At 38.3% G+C, this 21,756-nt stretch overlaps 1 protein-coding gene across 6 annotated transcripts in view; it reads right to left on the minus strand.

Moving 5' to 3' along the window:
- Positions 1–21,756, minus strand: part of LOC310899261 (teneurin-3) — a 242,570-nt gene that overhangs the window by 70,276 nt on the left and 150,538 nt on the right. For all 6 annotated transcript variants that reach the window (XM_083835481.1, XM_083835480.1, XM_083835479.1 and 3 more), the window contains 5 exons: positions 15,111–15,321; positions 14,518–14,619; positions 14,162–14,356; positions 12,550–12,750; positions 9,435–9,620 (listed from right to left, as the gene is read on the minus strand). In XM_083835481.1, the coding sequence (XP_083691607.1) occupies positions 9,435–9,620; positions 12,550–12,750; positions 14,162–14,356; positions 14,518–14,619; positions 15,111–15,321 (895 nt within the window). The remainder of the gene's footprint in view (positions 1–9,434; positions 9,621–12,549; positions 12,751–14,161; positions 14,357–14,517; positions 14,620–15,110; positions 15,322–21,756) is intronic.

The raw sequence follows: 21,756 nt of genomic DNA on the forward strand, positions 1-21,756 counted from the left end.
GTGGAGCTCAGCTAGCCAGCAGTGTGAAACCACCACACCCCTTCACAAGACATTTTCACCCACAATAACCTTTGTAATCTACACACTAAACTACAACATACCACATACTTTTTGTAGCATATACTAGCCCATTACAGTGTCAAATCAACAGCTCCACAGAAGTCATGAGTTACTTTGCAGCAAGAGCAGAATTTGACCTCATAGCACTGCTAGATGTGAAGTAAAAATACAAAAGAATGTGACCAAAGCCATTTCATTCATGGTCTGTCCAAATTAAAAACTTTTATTTTTTGCTTCCTCTACCCTGAAATGTGAGCAGCACCCCTGCCTCCTCTCCCCTAACACCAGCAGCTTCCTCCCTTCTTTATTACATTACAGCCTCTCCCTCCTAAAGAAAACAGAAAGCAGAAATTTGAGAGAAGAGAGCTAAAAGAGGAAAAATTGAAGAAGTAATTTTTATACCCTCTTTCCTTCATCAGTGTACAGAACTGACAGCCCTCCTTCAGCACTCCATGTAGTTATATTTTTATTATAATGTATTTGATACTATATATGTTGTTTCTTTTCTAATCATCATGACAATGACAGAAGGACCAAATGAGTGTTGCCTCATGGCCTCCCAGCTTTATATTTTTGATTTTGCTACTGATGTTCTTTTAACATGGCTTTTGGGCATCTATAAGTTCTCAGGTCTTACGTACACCAAATAAATTAAAAAAAAAAAAGGAAGGGGGAAAAAAGAAATTCCATTCTGTGACATTACATTTTTTCATGGTGAGTGACAGGGAAGCTTTGATGAGCCACCTACACTTCTGCCATTTGTGCTAACAAAGTGTTATGAACATTATAGCTTACTCCCTGCACAGCCAAGCAGTAGCAGGGGATGAGGCACACTGCTTTCTCAGTGGTTTCACAGACACTTGCCAACAGAAGAGAAACTCCTGAGAGCTTCATTGCAAACTTTAGGGAGAATGCAGTTTGTGTGAACAAAGTTTTTTGTGTTTGTTTTGGGGGAACTCGTACAAAAAACATTTGACTGCTCTGTCCTAACCCCTCTAACCTACTCAAGCCTCAGTCTGTAGTTCCTCATTCTGGTTCACTTCTCCTAGCAGGGCACCTTGAAGAATGTTCCTCTCATGTCCACCCAGCCACAGCTTAACTACCCTGGCAATTAAAACATCTTTCAAATGTAAAAAACAAATATCCCTTGTGATATTTAAACCCAGTACTTCTTATCCTGTCCATAGCAGACTTAGGGAAAGATGTACTGATTTCTTTATGCAACTGCTTTTATTCTCTAAGGCTGACTAAAAAAAGCCGTGCATCCATATGAAATTTCTGAGGAGGTCCATACATCTACCAGAAAACTTACAGGAGGCCACAATTCACTACAATTTTAAAGCCACTGTTCTAGCCTGTCTGCAGAGCAGCTCACTCATGTCAAATTCATGATTCACTACAGTCTTTTTGGAGTATCTTCTACCTGGTGAGCTGCTTCCTAACGTGACTTTGTGCAGTTGATTATTCTGACTTAAGCACAAAACCTTGCATTCATCGAATTGCACCTATTTTTCTGCAAATCCTGTTCTATTTGTTAAAGTAATTTTAAATTCTTGTCCCGTCTTCCAAAGTGCTTGGGGGCAGCAGGCTTTGGTATCATTTGCAAATATAATTCTCTCTATTCATCACCTAACAGTACTGAAAGCACATGTTCTTCCAGTGTATGCAACTCATGGTTGTCATTCTTTTTCTGAGTTTGTAAGAACCTTGTCTTAGACATACCATATGTTCAGAGAGTTGCTGCCAATAGAGGAGGATTACAAACACTCTTTCCTTTTGAGACTTTCTTACTCCTAAATTTCCATCTTGCCCTTCTTGTAAAGGAGAACACATGATTTGGAATAATGGTCACTGGCAATCTTCTTTGTTTTCCTCCCTACGTAGGCCAAAACATAATTCTCATCCCAAAATCATACCTTCATCATTTCTGCACTTTTCTCCAACATCTACATAGACCTAGTGCGTATGTCTTTGCAGGGAGAACGGAATTCACTGCAATTTATCCCTTGCCAAAACCGCAACAGTTCCTCACAGCAACCTTTCATGGGCTTTTACATTCAAAGGCACCGAAGCCCACTGTCCTCTAGATTTTTTGTTCTGGAGACAATCCCAATTTTACTTTAAAACAAGACTTCTTATCATTATTATTGGAAAGCCACATGTCTCTTAGCATAAAAGGTTTAGTTGCTTTTAAGGGTATAATAGACATTGTAAGTTTGGTACATGTTTGGGACTGCTAACATGTTCATGACTAGTGTTGTTCCCTATCTAACATCTACTTAACTGGAAAAGGATTTAGAAGAAAAGTAATATGCCATTAAGGATTTAAAACTGTCTCACATGTTAAGGCTGAAAAAGTTCAAATACCTGTTTGAGACTTTTAACAAAATCTCAAAGAGCTGCTTCAGACAGATGAACGTATAATCTGATGCATAGCGTAAGAACTGCATGAAGGTTAAATTTGGCTTGAAAACATATTATGGCATGGAACAGGATGGGATGGGAAGAATTATTGTTTCCATCTTTCCTTCTGACTAGAGATACTTTCAGAATGTGTCTGACCAGCAGGTAGCTAGTTATACAACTTACTATAACACTCACTTTCTGGCCACTTCAACTGAAGTAAGCTTTGCAACACACTTTAAAATTCTTCTCATCTCAGAGGATTCTGTTTTCTGAAAATGTGCCTAACTTGAACTTCACATGTGGTCCTCATTTAAATGCAAATCAACCAATTAGCAATTTAAAGTATGCTAACAGATAATTTGTATTTGAGATACTTGGTCTTGGAATGTGTTAAGGCCTGAACAAATAATTCACTTTGTTTTACAGTTTCAGATACGCAGGCACTATCTTCAAGTTACCTGGTAATGGAGTATTTTATTAGTTACAAAGCATGTAAATTACTTTGCATATTCAAGATTTGGCCTGGAAAGTTAATAACATACTCTTCAGGCACAGGGAAGATGAAAACCACATTTGAACTAAATTCCATGAAATACTGTTAAACTGTGGTTATCAGTCCTCTGGGTGCCAAGAAAGTTATCTTCTCTTTTCTATTAAGTTTTTGCATTGATGGTACATGTTTAAATACTGTGGTGAAATCCTGACTCCAGTGAGGTCAGGTGTTTTTGAGACATTAATTTTGAAAGTAGGATTTCATTCACAATTATTGTGTGCACTAATTGGTATTGATGTAATTAGTTTTGAATCTTTGGTAGATTTTATCTGAGAGTAAAAGGTTTGAACGGCAAAGGACATACCTTCCTTCAGATCTTAATTTAAGGTGAAATTTGCACTGAGTGTAATTCCATGAACTCTACACTAAGGAAACACATGCATTGAGGAATTTTGATAATTATAGAATGTATTAATATAGCAGTATTTATTCTATTTCAAAGGAAAACATTTTCTTTTGGTCAAAATTCAAAAATCTCAAAAGAATCTTAATGTTTATGAAGATTTCTTGGCATGAAGACATTAAGGTACGTTTTGCCTAACAGAAACATTAAAACACTATGAAATGTGAGTATACTTGGTAATTTAAACTCTGTAGAAAAGTAGAACATGCTTGCCATATTAGCATCAGTATTGAGATAAGGATGGTCAACATAACGTTATGTTGCTTTCCCTCTAACCTGCAAAAGGTGGGGAACATCAAGCAAGCCCTCAAAATGTTCCATAACTTTGTTTGTCAAACTCACACTGCAAAGATATATGGTGTAATTATATATAGGTATACCAAGTTTTCTATGAGGACTTCATTTAATTAACAGGAGGAAAACATTTGTCCTGACTTGCTCTCTGATATTATAAAGGGATGAAGTGTCGTTTCCACATAGTCTTATTCAAAATCTGTAATATAAGGAGCCCTAAGCTAAACACATGTTGAAGAAAGCAGGTGCAGATCACATGGTTTAGGGAAGGAGAATACTTTTTAAAGTAAGCATTCCTCAACGCTGCGAATACCTCTGAGCTGCTCATGGTCACATACAAAAACAGCATGCAAATACCTTTGTGTTTGTTCATACTCACAAAACCTTTTTTCCCATTAACCAGGGCGGAGTCTGTACTAATGGAAATGAACCTACAGGAGTGTGCTCCAGATTTTTTTTTTCTGTAGTTCTGAAAATCTAAACCAGATGACTTCCCTGGTTTTCTAGTTAAGATAGCCGAAACTAGAAAGCTCTTGCTAAAGAAAATTCATTTTTTTTAACATTATTTAATGCAGAGAAAAGTTTAATTTAAGTACTTTGCTGACCCTTGTTATTTTTTTCTCAATTAATTTTAGGGAAAATTCTTAGATGATAAAAAACATTCTGATCCCAGTTTCCAAGGGAATACAAACATATTGTAAGCTGTACTCTTCTACAGCAGACCATCACTGGATGTGAATTTCAGTTCTGCGTACCAGGTAAGATAGCATCACACAGCACTCTAAAGTAGCTTGAATACCACTACGCTAACTTTAGCCCTCCTGAGGGATTAATATCAATGCTTAATGACATTAATCCACATTTAGATCACTTATGTTTAATGACTTGCTTTCCATGCATACATATATAAACATTAATTTTGGATGGAAAGATAATCGTTCAACACGATAACAATTAAACAGCTGTAACCTGTCTCATGTGTTAAGTAATGGAGCTGCAGGCAAGCTCCATAAACAGATGGTCTTACCCACCCATGCTTAATGTCGAAGACTTTTTAAAAAAGAGGTGTTGACAAATCTGAACAAGAAGGCATAGTTTTAATGCAAATTGGCCAATTTGCAATTTAGATTACCCTAAAACTAATTTGGTCTATAGAAAAAATTAAGTTGCATTGTAAAACTGGGATGTTACACAGCACATGGATATAGCAGATTCCCCACCAACATAATTATTTACTAATTTCATTCAGCTAACAGAGTTTAATGGAAAAGCAGCTGGAAAAGTATTCATATTTATGGGCTTCCTAAGACAGTTACTTAATTTACTCATGGTACATAACAGTTATATCACAAAAAATAATGAGACTTGTGAAATGTCTGTTCCAATCTCACAGAGCAACAACTAAGACAGGAGAGGGTCACTGAACTCATTGCAAGCCAGGATAGAAAGGAAACTAAAACATATTTTAGCACAACTGTGTTATAAAAACTTTATTACAGAGCAAATTTTCATCCAGGCTTTCACCTGGGCACCAGCTGTGCATGTGTGGTCTTGTATCACATTGAGATGCAGGTTCAGCTTTACAAAATGATACATGGATGCTGACCCCAGACCCATGAATGTTACTCCCAAACCAAATAAACAATTGACAGGGATTTTCCATAGCTTTGCAGTAAACTGTAGATTTAACCCGCTCTCACATGGATACAAGAAATGGTAAAATACTACGATTTTCTAGAGGGAAAAGACAGTAAGCAATTTAGATAGCCTTAAAATGGAATATGTATTTGGAACATATATTGCCAGTGTTTAGTTCAATCTTTTACGATGCTAAACAAAGCAATAAATCTTGAGTTTCTTTATTTCTCATTAGATTAATCTAGTCACAACACTGTAGTGTTTTGATGAACATCTTTGATGTAAATCTTTGGAAGTATGCGTTCAGAGCAAAGAAAATGACTCACAAGTGTGGCCCACATTAGGTATGGTGTTTACGTCAGAACAACCCTTTGCCAGAGATGCACAACAGACCAGTGGGTGTCAGCAACACACATCACGCTTACCACATTAGCCAAAAAAACCTTGCCCACTTTACTACACACTTCGCTTGAAAAACTTTAAAAAATCTTATTTATTTAGTCTATTCTGTTCTCTCTCACAAACCAAATGTACATAACATTAAATGTATATAAATTCCAATTTTCAGTCTTGCGATCCCTGGCCTTAGGGAAACGTTGATGCTTAACAAATGTATGCTGAGTAACAGATGTCAAAATTTTGTCTGAACAAAAAAAGCAAACCTTTGCAATCATCTGTTATTTTGATTCTCAAAGTCCTGAAGTATTGGAATAAAAAGAAACAAATGCTCTCTGAAATTTTAGAGCAATTAGACTTTCCTTTGGCCAAATTTCTATTTGAGTATCTTGGGAGTATAAACAAACACCATAATAACTCAAAAAGCAATCAAGGGCGTAAAAGATTTTAGAGAAGAGTACCACTAAGGACTATCTTCTTTAAATTACAGCAATAAGTTTGTGGTTTTTTCCTTTTTCCTATCCTTTAATAAAAGTCAACTAAAAATACAAACAGTGGGATAACTGAAAATGACACTGGACTAACAGTCAACGTTTAGAAATACATAAAAATTTTAAGTAGAAGTGCAAAACGTTTTTACATCTGAAGTGGCATTCACGCTTCACAAAAAAACATTATGTCTTCGATCAAAATGAGTTAGGGACTTTGATGATTCAGTGAACATTCCAGTTAGCGCCTCTGTACTTAATGCATACTTATCTACCACATTCTGTGCAACCAGCTAGAGATCTGGTGGGCTATTCCTCTCCCCAAAAGTGAATAAAGTGCATTGGCCTTAAAATTTACAACTTCTTTGGAATATTCCTTTCCCAAAGAAGTTGTAAATGCAGGCCATTGCATTTTATGCGCCTTCCAGCTAATACCTGCATCAGACAAACAAATCTGTATTTCTAAAATCTTTCACACTACTGTAGCTAAACAGTTAATGACTCAGAAAAAAGAAAGATGCCCTTATTTTAATTTTGGGGATATGAAGGCAGAGTGCAAGTCTTTCCTGTGCTCAACAGAAGTTAGATAAATATTCTGCTACCAAACTGGGAGTTGTAAATAACATAAAAATGCTTGGGCTACAAACGGAGGGTGACATTAAAGAGCTGGTATGCATGGAGACACATTCTGATGTCCTTAGTATTTTGAAATTTATTGCTTAGAAGGAGCTACTATATACTCTAGGACAGGTGAGAGAAAAGCAAATTGACTCTCCATTTACCAACCTGAGGAAGCATCAATTTTTACTCCACTAAGTAGGAATAACTCTTGTAAATGAACAGTAAAATGACCTGGTTTCTCCATAGCACTGGGGTCCTGAAGAAAACAGCACTAGGAAAAATAAATATTAACAGCAGGCTACAGACTGTACCTCATTACATGTCTTCAAGGCTGTGAGGGTAATATAAACAAATCAAACTATTTTTACAGCAGCAGCCACAAAGTAAATACACATTTGAAGAATAAACAGGTGGGAAGACAAACCTGCTTGGCCAGCACTGAGGAAAAACTTGTTTGTGCCTAATATGTTGGAAAAATTGTTCAAGAGCAGTTCATCCGTGTATAACTACAACCCTTGAAATGCTGCCAAGGTCAGTGAGACCAACAGCAGAGTGATTTGCTGAGTAATTGCTCGTTGGCAAGTTAAAGCGGTCAAGGGAAAGGTTTTATCCTACTTCTAAAGATTTACTTTATTGTTTAAAAAGCAGTTCTCTCCCCACCTCGCTACTCACTTTGTCAGCATGTTTTCTGGAAGCTCCTCAAAAATGTTAACCCCATCAATTCTTCCCAGGGTCCTGCGCAGTTGCATCTTGGCCCCCCCTCCCTCCTACATCTGGGCACTCTCATTTGTAAACAAACAAACAAAAAAAAATCAATTGCGATTTCTTTAAAAATAACTCACAAATCAATCTTACTACTTCACACCTGACTTCCTTCTACAAAATGGAATTTTGACTCGTGTTCCTGGTGCAATGATGTGGGTATCAGTAATACAGCCAAAACAGACCTTCATTTTCCCTGCCCTCAAAGCTCACGCCACTGTTTCCTGTGACTGCCACATACAGCACCACCATCCTGCCTGCCAGCCAAGGCTACAGCTATTTGGGAATGTAGCTTGGGCCTTTTCTCTAGATACTCATGCCCCAGTGATGACACAGTCATGCCCGCACACTCTGAGTCACAGCCCTTCCAAAACATCCGCAGAAGTTGAACTTCTCCAGCCCCTTTTCAGCCTGTAGCAAAAGAAAATCATGCTACGTTCACATCCATCACCTCTACCACTATTAGACTTACTGTCCTACCTTGTTGCTTTGGCCACATAACCTCTTTTAACTGATGCTCTTCCATCTCTTCAAATATGAAACTTTTTCCTTATCAAAAGTTTTTTAGACTATTTAGATTATCTTTCAATTTCCACATCACTCATTGCTAATACTTGCCTTTGTCCTGTGACCACCTTTTCACATCTATTCAATTCACCTCCAAGCGCTTATCCACGATGTTTCTCACATTTGGGAGATGTGCCCCATAAATTCCTGCTGAGCCACTTTGTTACTCCTGTCACAGCCTTCACTGAGCTTTGTGCAGTGCTCACCACAGCCCTAAGTACTTGTGAGTCTGCTTTTACACTCAGACTTCTGCCGATCCTTTGTCTGTGCTTCCTACCTGTTGTCATGCAATCATTTTTATCTGCGATTATGCAGAGACAAAAAATGTTTGGATAGGACCCTCCTTCTGCATTAGAGTCCTGCTGCATCTTGCATGAAGTGAGCCTAGGTGATTTTTCAGCTCTACAGCTTTTCAAAATCAACTTAAAAATGATAAACTTTTGGACAACTCTTCATCCACTTTCTTCTGTTTCCTTAGTTCCCTTATCTACAGGTGTAATCTCCCATGCTAATGCACTGTCAAGCCTTGGGCAGTGGGGAGGATGAGCTGCACATGGGTCATACATACTGTACATAACTGAGTAAGAAAAGCTCCATTAATAAAGGCACAGTAATCTCCAAAGGTTTCTCCGTGCTAGAACTAACTCAATTACAGCAACACAGAAGCTGTAGTGAGGATTACTTCTTCTCAATCTGCTGTATGAAACTGCTGTTATTTACATATAAAAACTGATATAATTCTTAAATAGAGCATTATGTTTACAAGAAAGTAATTTTGGGTAGTTAGATCACGTATTACAAAGTGGAAGTGCTGTTTTTGTGCATAGGCAAAATTCACTTTTCAGACCTTCTTCTCCAAGAAATAATAATAATAATAATAAAAGAAAAACAAAAGGAAGCTTCATTTCCGAAAGACATTAAGCTATCATATAAAAATAGAAAAGTATAAATCAAAGAATATATTTACAGTTTAAAATAAGTGTAGCCTCCTCGGCAAAAAGGCAGTTAAAGGGAAAAGATTGAACAGGGAATTCTTTTCACAGCAAACTAGCTATGGAGAACTGATGAGCCATTATATAACCATTTCCTTTCTTAAAATATCAATTCCTTTACACAGACCGACAAGTGCAAATATTCTGCTTGAAGAAACAAGCATCAAAGTAATACGCTTCTTATTCAGACACAGCCAGCAGTGCTGGCTCTTTGAGTTTCGCACCGAGGACACATTAAAGCATAGCCAGCCTACCAATAGTACAGTGCTCTCCATTCCATCCCTGGCTACATTCGCACTTCCCGTCCTTGCAGGTGCCGTGCTCGGTGCAGCGGGGATGGCAGGCTCTCTGGTTGCAGGCTGCGCCCGTCCAGCCGTCCTCGCAGCGACACGTTCCACCCATGCAGACACCGTGCGTGCCGCAGTCCACCGAACAGATTTCTGGATTTGAGAGGGGAACAGGGGAGAAAAGGAGGCAGAGAGTGCACACAGGAGAGAGAGGGTGTGCATTAATTAGCAGCGCTACATTTTAACTCAACATGTGAAGAGCAAGAAAGTCAAAATCTTTGGTAATTAAATCAAAGGAATTTACAGTGAAAGGCATTTTCAGGTAGGACACAACATAATATGGAGCACAGAGTTTTATCTCCATGTTAATACTTAGTTATCCACTAGACTTAGTGGTGCTTAAGTGCACACAGTTCTTCTGTTAGCTCTAAGTAACTTTTATTTACATTTTTTGAGATCACATACATGTTAACAGCAGCCTTTCATAACTTAGGTTATATGGCACTCAAACCTAGAAGTTACAACATACATCTAGTGACTAAATGTACCACATACCTAGGTCATTGTACATTGTAAGCAAAAATCTACTATTAATGAAAGTTCATTTTAACAAGGTTTCCCCTCCCTACCCTGCTCCCTGTTTTCTTTCGAAGTAAAAATGTGCCATTTCTGACACATTTTTTCATTATAAAGAATCAGCCTTACTGAGACAAATTAGTACTATGCTGACATACTGACACATCTGTTAAATATAAAAGATGATTCTCTTTTACATTCAGTAAATTTGTATCAGTGACAGCTATGAGCAGTCTGATTTAAATAATAGATTGTTAAAAAAATAAATCAACATACAGCAATTTAACTTGTCATTTACGTATAGTAACAGGATCTTGTAACTGATAGAATAATTGAAAAAAATGTTAAGAGCCAAAGGTAGACAGAGGCCAAACAACGCATGTTAAGTCTCTGCTAATACAACATGATAATTTAGACTGCCAGATTTTGCATTTACAGTTTCAGTTCATTTAGTCAGACTCCAGAAAACTTTACTTCTGCTAAGCACACGACAGAAAAAAGGAGAAGCTACAATACAGCCCGAGGGAATTCTTTGGTTCCTTGGCATATGGTTGGTTGTAACCACATAAGAGTATTGCTTCATAAGAGTACTGTATTTTGTTTTTGTTTTCTTGTAAAAGACAACAAACAATTTAGTAATAAAAGGCTGAAATTATTTTCAACAGATTTCAGTGCATCAAAGGTTTCCAGTTTTCCACTCAATAAGGGTTTTCTTCCCCAGTAGAGGAAAACTCTCTGTCTCCAAGTGCTGTGGAACATTAAACACAGTACCAAGGAGCTGTGACATTTCCCATAAGAAACAGACCAGAATGTTTCTGGAGAAAGACATCTGTAATTCCGTCCCCCCCCCCCCCCTTTTCTTCCTATACAGCATTTTATATCTACTTTGAATTAGATTTTTGATTAAGAGATCCAAGATTGTTTGATTAACTTTAGAGTCGCAAAACGTCAATGCAGCTCCAAAAAAGAAAGGTTTATTTCTCTTCAATCTAATCAATTTTTCATTAGGGTGAAGGTGTTTATCAGCTTTTAGCACACTAGCTTTGAGCAAGGTGCGTCAATCTTTGTAATGAACTTATTAATTAGAGTTAATTTAATTGAAGTGGAATTGAAGGGCTAATTAACGGACAAACTGCTGATGAAGATAGAGGAAAGCTCTGCTGATTTCAAACCTATAAACTCCTCTGATGGAAATAACTCATTCTTTTTTTTTTCTTCTAGCAGCTTAACAAAATGTTTATGGGAAAGATTTACTTCTTTAGTGTACCAGTCTGAAGGTCATTTTGCACAACTTCGGCAAATAATCTGTGTCTTTTTACAATGCTTTTTTGTGAGGCTGACACTTCTGATGTATCTGAGATCAAAAATATTGCATTTATTATAATGACTAATCATTCCTTGAAATGTAAGTAGAAGATGGAGGATAACTGAATAATCAAAAACAGTATAACGGACCTTGTATCAAGAAATAGAGGATCCATGTTTTGCCTGAGAACTACAACAGATCTCTCACAAATAGCCATTTTTAGTGCAAGAAAATGAGATTTTTTTCTTTTAAACAAATTTAATAGAAGACATTTTCTCCTTTTTGTCACTTTTTATTGAATGTTTGGAACTCTGTCCCGTCATTTTCATATACATAAAACATTACGGAGTATCACAGATCCTGGTCAGGAAGTACATTTGCTTTAAAAAGATGGTTCCTCATAAAAAAGTTATATTTATTCATAAGCTGGCACAAACCCAGCTAGCCCATGTGTTCAGTTTTCATTAACAAAATCATCTGAGTTGTTAGATGAACTGTTTAAGTCAAATATATATCTCACAGTTAGACATGATTTGTCTCTTGATATGTGGCTACCAAACAATATTCTAAAAACTTGTATTTGTCAAAAGGCTGCTGTCATAATCATAAATATTTAGATTCTGCTTCCTGGGACAGAAACTCCAGTCATTTTCTCCTACTTCCTCTAAGCTTGGATTACACTTTTAATAAGTACAGTTTCAGACTTCAAGAAGTCCCATTTACTTCTTCACCTCTACCAACTCCTTCTGCCCTGGCAGCCTGCACCTTTCCTCGAAAGCTGTTTAGGATTAATTCTTGCATTCGCATTGCCTTCAAACTGGTACGTCTGTGCAAAAACTTCAAGAAAAAGGTCTTCAATTAGCTAGAGAGATTTTTAAATGGACTCTCTCTAGCTTCACTGTTGTAGTTTCTAACTGGATGTATTAAGATGATACTTATATATATATTGTACAAAGAACATTCTGTAGTTGTATGTGAGCTATCAGGAGAAAGTGGCTAACAGATAATAACAAAGTAATTTCCAAATACTTCAAATTCGTTAGCTATTTTGAACCTTTGAATCAATTCACAGCTCATACTAACGTCATCTGAAAGGCTTGCATCAGCTTGGTAGGTCCTGTGCTAACACAATAATGTCATTAAAGCAGTGCTATCCAATACATCATCGTTTTACAAAACATGAGTGCTTTTAACCCTTACCATTGGAGCAATCTGGACCTGTCCAGTTGGGGTCACAGGTGCAGGTACCACTCTCTTGAAGGTAGGTGCCATGGCCAGAGCACTGGTCAGGGCACATTGTCTTCAGGATTTCACAGTTGCTGCCCCCCCAGCCCGGGTTGCAGTGGCACTCGCCGTGGATGCACACACCGTGACTGGAACAGGCTGGGTCCAAGCAATCCGCTGCAGGGAGAAGAGAAAGATTGGCTTAAACTTGTCATTTCTAACAACAATAATCACCTCTAGGTGCTCACGGCACCGTTGGGCTTAATCCGCATGTTAAGACCTTGTGAAATATACAGCATTGCACTCCTCTTAAAAGTAAACATCAGTGGCTGAAGCTGACAAATTCACCTTTGCTTCACTGCAATGAGTGAGGAAAAGACAGGGCAGACCAAGGTATCTTGGTGCCAGCCTCCCTTCTCTGGCTACAAGCTAAATCACTCTTTATTATCATTATTGACTACAAGTCCTAGCCAATCTCTGTTAGCATACCCGCAATTTTCTTTGTAAAAAACATGTCACTTCCACACCACTTTCTGGTATTGTGAAATCTGTGTGTGCACATAACTGACTTCGAGACAGTCACAGGCTGCCGTTGAGTTAACAAAGAACCTTTCAAGGTTTGCTAATTTTTCTGAATTATAACAAGATTGGCTTCAGGTCTCGGGCTACTGATCTCTGTTTTGCCTAATCACAGTGTAACAACTGCCGTATTCCCTGCAACACTTGGTATCAACTGACCCGATCCACCGCTATGGAGTTTTGACAGCTCTACAGGACCCTCAATGTGTTTCAGAAATAAATGAGTTGCATACTCTTTATCCTTCTTAATTCACTTTAATGTGCTTTAGATGACGAGATTTAATTTAGCAATTTGACTCAATAAAATGTTACACTTGTAGGGTCAATGGTCTGAAAATTTAATTCCAGAGACTTAATTGCATTACTTTGTACGTGGAGATCAATAAAATCAATTTCATTGAGGAAGAAAATGGCACTTTTTACTCCCTAAAAAAATAGAATAGAAAATGAACTGCATTTTGCAGCATACCAGAAAGAATATTATTACACACATCTTTGGAATACAAAAATGATGTGTCGTTCTTCACAGTGATGCATTTGAATCAGCACTTTCCACAATGTGGTTGGTGGAAAAGATCACTAACAAAAGCAATACATTAATGATTTATTCTATACTGTGAAAATTCAGTAAGTCTTCTTGTATTCCAACATTTATTTTTTGTGTGCTTTCTTCATACCCCCAAAAAAGTAAAAACTGGCAAAAAGATATCATTAGTGAGAACTTTCACATTTGATTACTTGAGGATAAGTGAGGTATAATAATTCTATAGTGATACTAGTTCTTCCGAAACTTGATTTTTAGTATTCTAAACTGATTTTTGAAGAAATACCAAACATATTTCAGACAGACATATTTCAGTATGTTTAAGATTTAACAATAAACAGGCTTCTTTCTTCTCCTGGTATTAGTGCATATGATCTAGATCCGGCAAAATCAATAGAGCTGGATGAGCCAGCTGGAAACCTGACCAACAACAGCAGGTGCTGGGGTAAATATTTACTTGTTTACCTTCTTCACAGTTTTCTCCTTTATATCCGGAGTTGCAGGCGCAAGAGCCCATGATGCAAATGCCACGGCCCCCGCACTGGGGATCAATGCACTGCGTTGCAGGCACGTCGCACTCGGTGCCCTTCCAGCCGCTGTAGCAGAGGCAGCGTCCTTTGGAGTACTGCCCGTTGCCGCTGCACAGTACCGGGCAGGCTGCTGTGGAATAAAGCACGACAGAAAGATTTGAATCGAGTTTTTTCATCAACGCTTCATAAACAAGAATATCTATGGAGCCTGTTGCATGCCAATTTCTTTCCTAATGTATTTGTTTTCATGCTTGCTTAGACTGACTTGGGGAGAGGATTGGGCTGAGGTACCTCTCGAACAGTCGGGGCCCAGAAAGCCCGGAAAACAATGGCAGGATCCAGAAACACACTCGCCGTTACCATGGCAATTCCGGGGGCATTCCACCACAGACTCTGCAGGAAAAAAAGCAGGATCACTCACCGACCCCACCGCGCGAAGCACCTTTCACGCGAACCGCTGCTGACTGACAGCACACCCAGGTTCTCGGGGAAGGGTTAATGTTTGCTTTGTTTGAGGAGCATGCATTGCTGTTATTTTCTATAGTTGATGCCTGTAATATCTCAGGACTTTACATTCCAACAGGAAGGCTCCAATTATAATGGCACAACAAGATGAGCTCTACACTCAAAATACAGCTCTGTGCTGCTTAACAAAGACTTGACGATGGCGTACTCCTTTCAAGCACTGCTTTATAAGAAGGTACGTAACTTGTGCCTTAGACCAACTAATTAAATTGTATATTCTGCATCTTTTTCTGAGCAGCAAAAGAAGCACTATGAATGGAAAAAAAGATCACCAGACTTCAAAAACTTATCTTTGGATTCCTAAAAAAATTCACGACCAGAGCCCAGCTTTTGGTCAGAGCTTTGAAGATGATGCTTACCTATAATGATGGTATTGAAGGACACCTGCTCCGCATTTTTCCCATCGTTATAAAAGGCCAGATGCCAGATGCCGGAATCCAAATACTGGATAAAACCCGCTTCGTGGAGACTGACAGACCTCGTCTGCCGACCCGCTCGCTCCGACTCGAGCAGGTTGCGTTGCTCCCGTGCAATCAGCCGGCTGCCGTCCAGGAGCTCCACAAAGTCATACTGCAGGGAGGAACAGAGGGGAGCTTGACATACAGCTGTGCTCATCCTTATAGCAACGGCTTTTTTGGTGACATGAGTGCAGGACAGTTAACCCATTTCACACACTGGGTGGAGGAAAACATCAGCTGAAATAAATCTGCAGTCACCACTGACACCTGACCTACAGGTGAGCGCTAACTTTCCAAGCGCATTACATGCGCATGGATTAACAATAATACCCACCACCAACCATCTACTTGGCTTTTTATTTATTTTCACGTTGGGGATTAAATTGTCTGCTCAATCCCCATTTCAGACAGTTTGGAGTTCAAAAAGAAGAAGAGAAAGAGCTTTACTTCCATCCCCTCAGGCAGAAGCCCAAAAGAGGGAAAGGAAAGCATAAAGAACGACAACTACTGAAAATGACAAACTGACAAAAAATGGAGGTCCCTTAGGTCAATGGAGAGTGTATATTGTTTTGCTGACAACCATCAGTGGAGCTTTAGAAATGTAGCATCTCAGCTGATACAACAAGTAAACTCACAACCCGAGATTTCATGCATGTTCACCTTAACTAGCGTTAATAACAGCTAAGGAGCTGAATCTGCTCTGCACTGTTTTATACTATCCGGGAGGCTGCTCTCAAGACTTGCATGTTTAGCATGGAAAGATCAATGTGTATATAGCAAAATTAAACACGCAGGAAAGTCCAAGAGCATTACTGCTTATGGTGGAGAATCTCTGCTGGCCCTGCTGAAGTCTGCTCACAGTCTCACTTCAATACACGTTTATTGTACAAGGGGAAATGTTACACATAAACCTTCAATCTTCACACGTGTTTGAGAACTCTCTCAAATGGAATTATATCCAGGGCCTATTGAAGTAAAGGCCAGGATGTGCAGCCACTGATTCACCCGAGCTAGGATAACATCGGTTACCAGGACCAGAAACATTGGTGGTTTTACGCCCTGACTTGTGGCCTTCAGAAACTGCTCCCAGGACAAAAGAAAACACGATAGCCTTTGTCCCAGAACAGGGCTTAAGTCCCTACGTTCTCTTCCCAAAACTGCAGGCTTGCAGGTCAAAATTCACTGGTATTGTAAGAATGTTCCTCCATGGTAATCAGATTTACCTTTCAACCATTCAGGATGTGAAAGAAATGCATAGTTACTATGCCTCTATCGACAACTGAGACACCTTCCCAGCTACGTCTGAACAAGCAGAACAGAACATAAATGCGATTAGTATGTGCAGGAGCCAGTACCTTGATGTGCTGTCACTTTGTACGTGCAGCACCACATGAAAATGAATGCAACTGCTTCGGGAGAGAACAATTATTCAAAACCAGTCAACATTCCCATTTGTCAGAGAATTAAATATTTATATTATTATGCTTGAGAGAGAAAAACAATTTTGTATTTTTTTCCCTCCCACTAGACTCAAGAACACTTCTTCCTGCTCATGCTGTTCACTAATATTTTTAAAAAGAGAAAGCCCAGGCAGTTCTGTGCTTCAACAAGTCATTTATGGACATTAGGAGTGACCTTGTAATTTGTACTCTGAAGAGGGTCATTTTTATGTAGGACAATTTCAGCTAAAAAACATATTTCTGATACAGGAGCAAATGATTACACTACCTGATTGACCACAAAGAGTATAATTGATATACAATATATAATTGGCTGGCAAGCATGGTACAATTAGTGATTTTGTATAAAGAACATAGTAAGGGCAGATGTCGTTATCAGAGCACCATTTTAGACTACATTTTAAAAGCCGTACAGAGGGGAATTTATTGTTCAGTCTGTCCCCCAGCAAACAATAATTGATCTTAACCCTTTTAAAGGCTTTTTTTTTTTTTTTTTTTTTAATGTAGGACAGAATAACAGAAACAGACTGGGAAAGACAATCATCTTCATAAGTAAAAAACATACTAATTTTATTTCCCTCCTATGATGCTAAATTAATTACCTTTATATTGAGTCTAAATGTGCTGAATTGCCCTAGTACTCCATTCATTTTTGTTTTAAACCGAAGTCCTTTTCTTATTCTTAAAGTCTCTTTAAATAAACATATTGATTCTCTGGCTGCAATGAAACTGACATTTTTAGAAAGTGTCACAAAGACTTTCAGGCTTGCATTGATTGGGTTCTGAATGGACAGCCACTGTCAATTATTTCTGGTTGATTTATTTATGACTCCCCAGAAAGAGAGAACTATGCATCTCAGACTGGTCTGTGACACATACAGAGGCTGTGTTTCAGACTGATAATAGGTACCTAAGGAGAATAGAGAAACAAACCAAAAATTTCTCCTGATTACAATGTATCGAAAATGTTTCCTACATGCTGTATTCCTATTATTTTGTACCGTGGGAGAGAAGGAGAATTAAATTTACTGCATTGTGTTATTACGTTGTGAAGAAATACTAACAAACTAATGCGAATGTTTTTGATACAGCCCATCCTGTTCCAAGACAGGGCTGTGAACTTACTGAGATCTCTCCCAAGCTCATTTCTGGCATTCTTTCATTATGGCCATTACAGTGGTAGGAAAATTAGCATCAGAAGGTCATGCAGCTATGGAATGAAAGACTCCAGTTTCGTTTTACTGTTTGGTTTAACTGGATACAGCAAAGACGTAGATAAGCAGGTGAAGGGTCTGGGAAACAGAAGTGGAGAAAGTGGCAAATGTCACATGCAGGTTTTGCATATGGAGAGGAGGCGGATTCTCATAGAAGGACCTAAGCTTTAAGGAGGGAGCTAATGTAGATGGTGGTGGTAATGCACGCAGGGTATCAAAGGCGTATGAGCAAAGATATTGGACGGGGACAGCTGGTACAGAAACTTTATGAATGCTGGCAGAGTGCAGGTAGTAATCAGTTCTTTATTATTTGACATAAGATCTGAAAATTCAAACACTGACGTTTGAGAAACAGGCAGCAGTTGCTCATTTGCATAAATTTTGCTATTAGCACTTGTCACTCTGTGACTAGGAGATAAGAGTAGATAGCATTCAGGAGACGCAAACATAATGTGATATATGTATGGGTGAGATCCTGCTCTACGAAGTCCTCATGAAACAACCCTAACTTTACACATCTAGAGAAGGGCTCTGAGCCAAGTTGTATCATTCTGGTATGAGATCAGGGTGCTACGGTAGACAGTTCTTAGGAAATTTCAGTTCTACAATTAAAAAAAACAACAACACCAACAAGCAAAAACCACAAAACCCCATCAAAACAAACAAAAAACCCAGCAGACAGCATTAAGGCACTCTACAAAACCATGGCAGCTCAACAACTGCTATGTTCTGTGCCATTCTGGCCTCCCCATCTCAAAAGGCTACAATAAAACTGGAGGAGTTCAGAAAAGGAAAAAGATGATCAAAGGACTGAAACGGTTTTCATGCAAAGAATGACTGAATAGGCTGGAAGAAACACTAGTCCTTCAGGACACTAGAGATCTACAAATAATGGGTGAGATTGAGAAGAAATTAGTGGGAAAATCTCCACTGTCTCTTCCAAAAGACTACCAACTGGGTGTCAAAGTAAAGCTACAATGAAGCGGTCTCAAAACACACTAAATATATCATGCAAGATGTATAGTTAAACTGTGAAATTTCTTGATGCAAATGTCACAGATGCTAAAAGCTTCCAGGGGTTCAGAGGTAACTAGGAAAAAAAACATCTTTCATAGGTTATGAAATATAAAGACAGCACCTTTGACTCAGGAAGTCCTTCAGCCTTAAAATGCTGGAGGCCAGGAGTGTATTCTAGGAAGAATAACTACAAATCTGTCATGCTGCTTTATTAATCTCTACAGATCTGCTAATGGCCAGTGTCAGAGACAGAATATTGAGTTAGATGGGCCTTTGATCAGACCCAGCATGGACATCCGTGTGTTTTTCTAACACGCTCCTATGACCCTTGGAGCTATATGAGTAAGCTGCCTCACCCAGAGAAAGGATGCCGCACAATTAGCTGGTAGTCTGCCACTGCTGGTTGTGGCTGGCTCACAGCGAAGAACTCTGTCAGCACAAGCTATAAGGGTTAGGGGAAATAAGAAAACAATGAACAGATTCATGCTTGCAACCCTCTCAGTGTTCCATTTCATTAGATGTCCTTTAGCCTAAATCCTTTATTTTATATATATAAGTTAATTTGGCAAAATATGTATTTTACTCACAGAAGCTGCGTCTTCATCATGAAGACCCTGATGAGGACTTTGCTTTGTTGCAAAAAGGCTTAAACTGTTGAGAAACATTTCACTCAACTTTTTTTCCCCACGTGCAGGAACATGGTTATCTGCACCCCGCCCCAGCTGCTCATTATATACCGGTGTTTTCAGGAGATTACATAAAGATAGTTAATCTCTGCCACCTAAACCAGACATGACTGGAGTCAGGCCATAAAAGCATTCTGATAAACCCTGTACCCCAGGGAATCTTCAGCAGTCCTACAAGTTCACTAGGGCTGCTAAGTAAGCATGCCTAATTTGTCAAGGTATCAAGTGTCAGTCAAATGGTTTGTGAAAAATACTCTAATTTTATACCAGACAAAAATAGGACAAGAGAGCTTGACCTATATCCTGGGAACAATATATCCAAAAAATCACAGAATCTACAGAAGATGTAGTAGCAGGATTTGTGCATGTTTCTTTCTGTTTTATCATACTTAAACGTGGATAAGCACTTGCATAGCAGGAATCCAAAGGGAAAGGAGTCTGTGTAACATCGATGATGGGAAACAGATTTAGTTATCTTATTTTTCAGAGTTTTTGGATATAGGGCACCCCTATCTCAATCTTTTGCCAGGATAAGGAATCAATGAAGGATCATCTTACACATCTACTTACATAACTTCTCATATAAATGCAAAGTCCAGATCAGCTTCTTCAATTTTATTCATTCTTGCCACACATGTATTTCCCTAGCTCCTGTTATTATTGTTATCACTGAGATGGCATTTGTATTCCAGACCCCTATGTCCAATGGCTGATAACTCTCTGAATCAATTTTCTTTGAGCTAGAATTTCTCATGCTTGTTGTCAGCCTAAGGGTGGGTGTTCAAATGTGAAGGTTTGAAGAAAATCCATTTAATAATTTTTTATGAGGATCAAATTTTTAAATAAACATAAGTGCATTTTCTGCATTCAATAAATTGTTTGTAGTTTAATGGAAACTAAACTAAAAAGTCAAGCTAATGTAACATTCTGAGGTTTTGGTTGCAAGAAAATCCTTTGCTGGCTCTTTCTACATAATTTGTGACAAAATTTCATATGAGACAGTACCTGCTTAAAAGGTGATATAATTAGGAATATTTCTATGCTCTAGGTCTTTTAAAATTTATGCCTATAAAAACAAAAGAAATAACTTTCAGTAATATAACAACATATAAAACAAAATGAAAAAATAAGGATCAAAGAGAGAAATTGAAATTTGCAGTTTTCGAATTTGAAGTTGCAACTGTGTATCAGGCATAATTAGCCAAACTTCATTCCAACTATCCCATTAGGCTAGTATACTGAGAGTTGTGTTCACGGCAAATCTATACACTTAAAAAAAAGTCGGTAAGATATTGCGTAATTCTATAAGTGGGGTAGAAGCGCATGAGCTCAACTGCCTTTTCAAGTGGAACAATGGTTCAGAGCCAGCACTTGGACTACCATCCAGCTGAAAGAAATCTGAACGTGGAGGATCTTAAATCTTAAAAATAAGATCCGATTACAATTAATTCCAAAATACCATCTCAGACAATGCTTCTCCCTTCCCCCTGCCAATCCTGCCAGAAGACTATTCATTCTTTTATGCTTCAACACTTCTCTAACTATGGATAAACTTTGTTCTTTGTTACTAGGCAAGAGCATAATCATACGCAGTAAAGTCTCGCTAGAAACCTTCTGAGGAGTGAGCAGAGTAAATCCTTCTGGGACACTTACGAACAGTTTTAAGACAGTTCAGATGTCTACTGAAAACTGACACTTTCACAACCCCAGTTCACTGTATCTTCATAATCACATATTACATACTTTTCCTTTTATGTATTTATTTAGTGAACCACCAAACTATAAATACTGTAGCATTTGTTTGTAGAGCAAACTGAAGTTTCCTTAAAATACTCTTTTCTTTTTGCTTGGAAATTTGGCAAATGCAGCCTTTGCCATGCACACATGACCACATGTATGACCATAAGAAACTGCACTAGTTTGCTTAGTTTTTTAAGGATATGTCTATATCCTAGAGAAGAAAAAAGTACATATAAATTCTGCATGAAACAACCCCATATCTAAAGCATCATCACTGCTCACAGCATTCATGCAGCTTGTAAATAAGAACCTTTCGTCCACTCCCATAATACACTTTAGATCCCATCACTTACGGTATTATGTATGTTTTGGACATCACATGAGATCAATAAAGTATAAAAACTAAAAATCAGCAAAATGGAAAAGCATG

This window comes from Anser anser, assembly GCF_964211835.1.
Source record: "Anser anser genome assembly, chromosome: 4".
NCBI lineage: Eukaryota > Metazoa > Chordata > Aves > Anseriformes > Anatidae > Anser > Anser anser.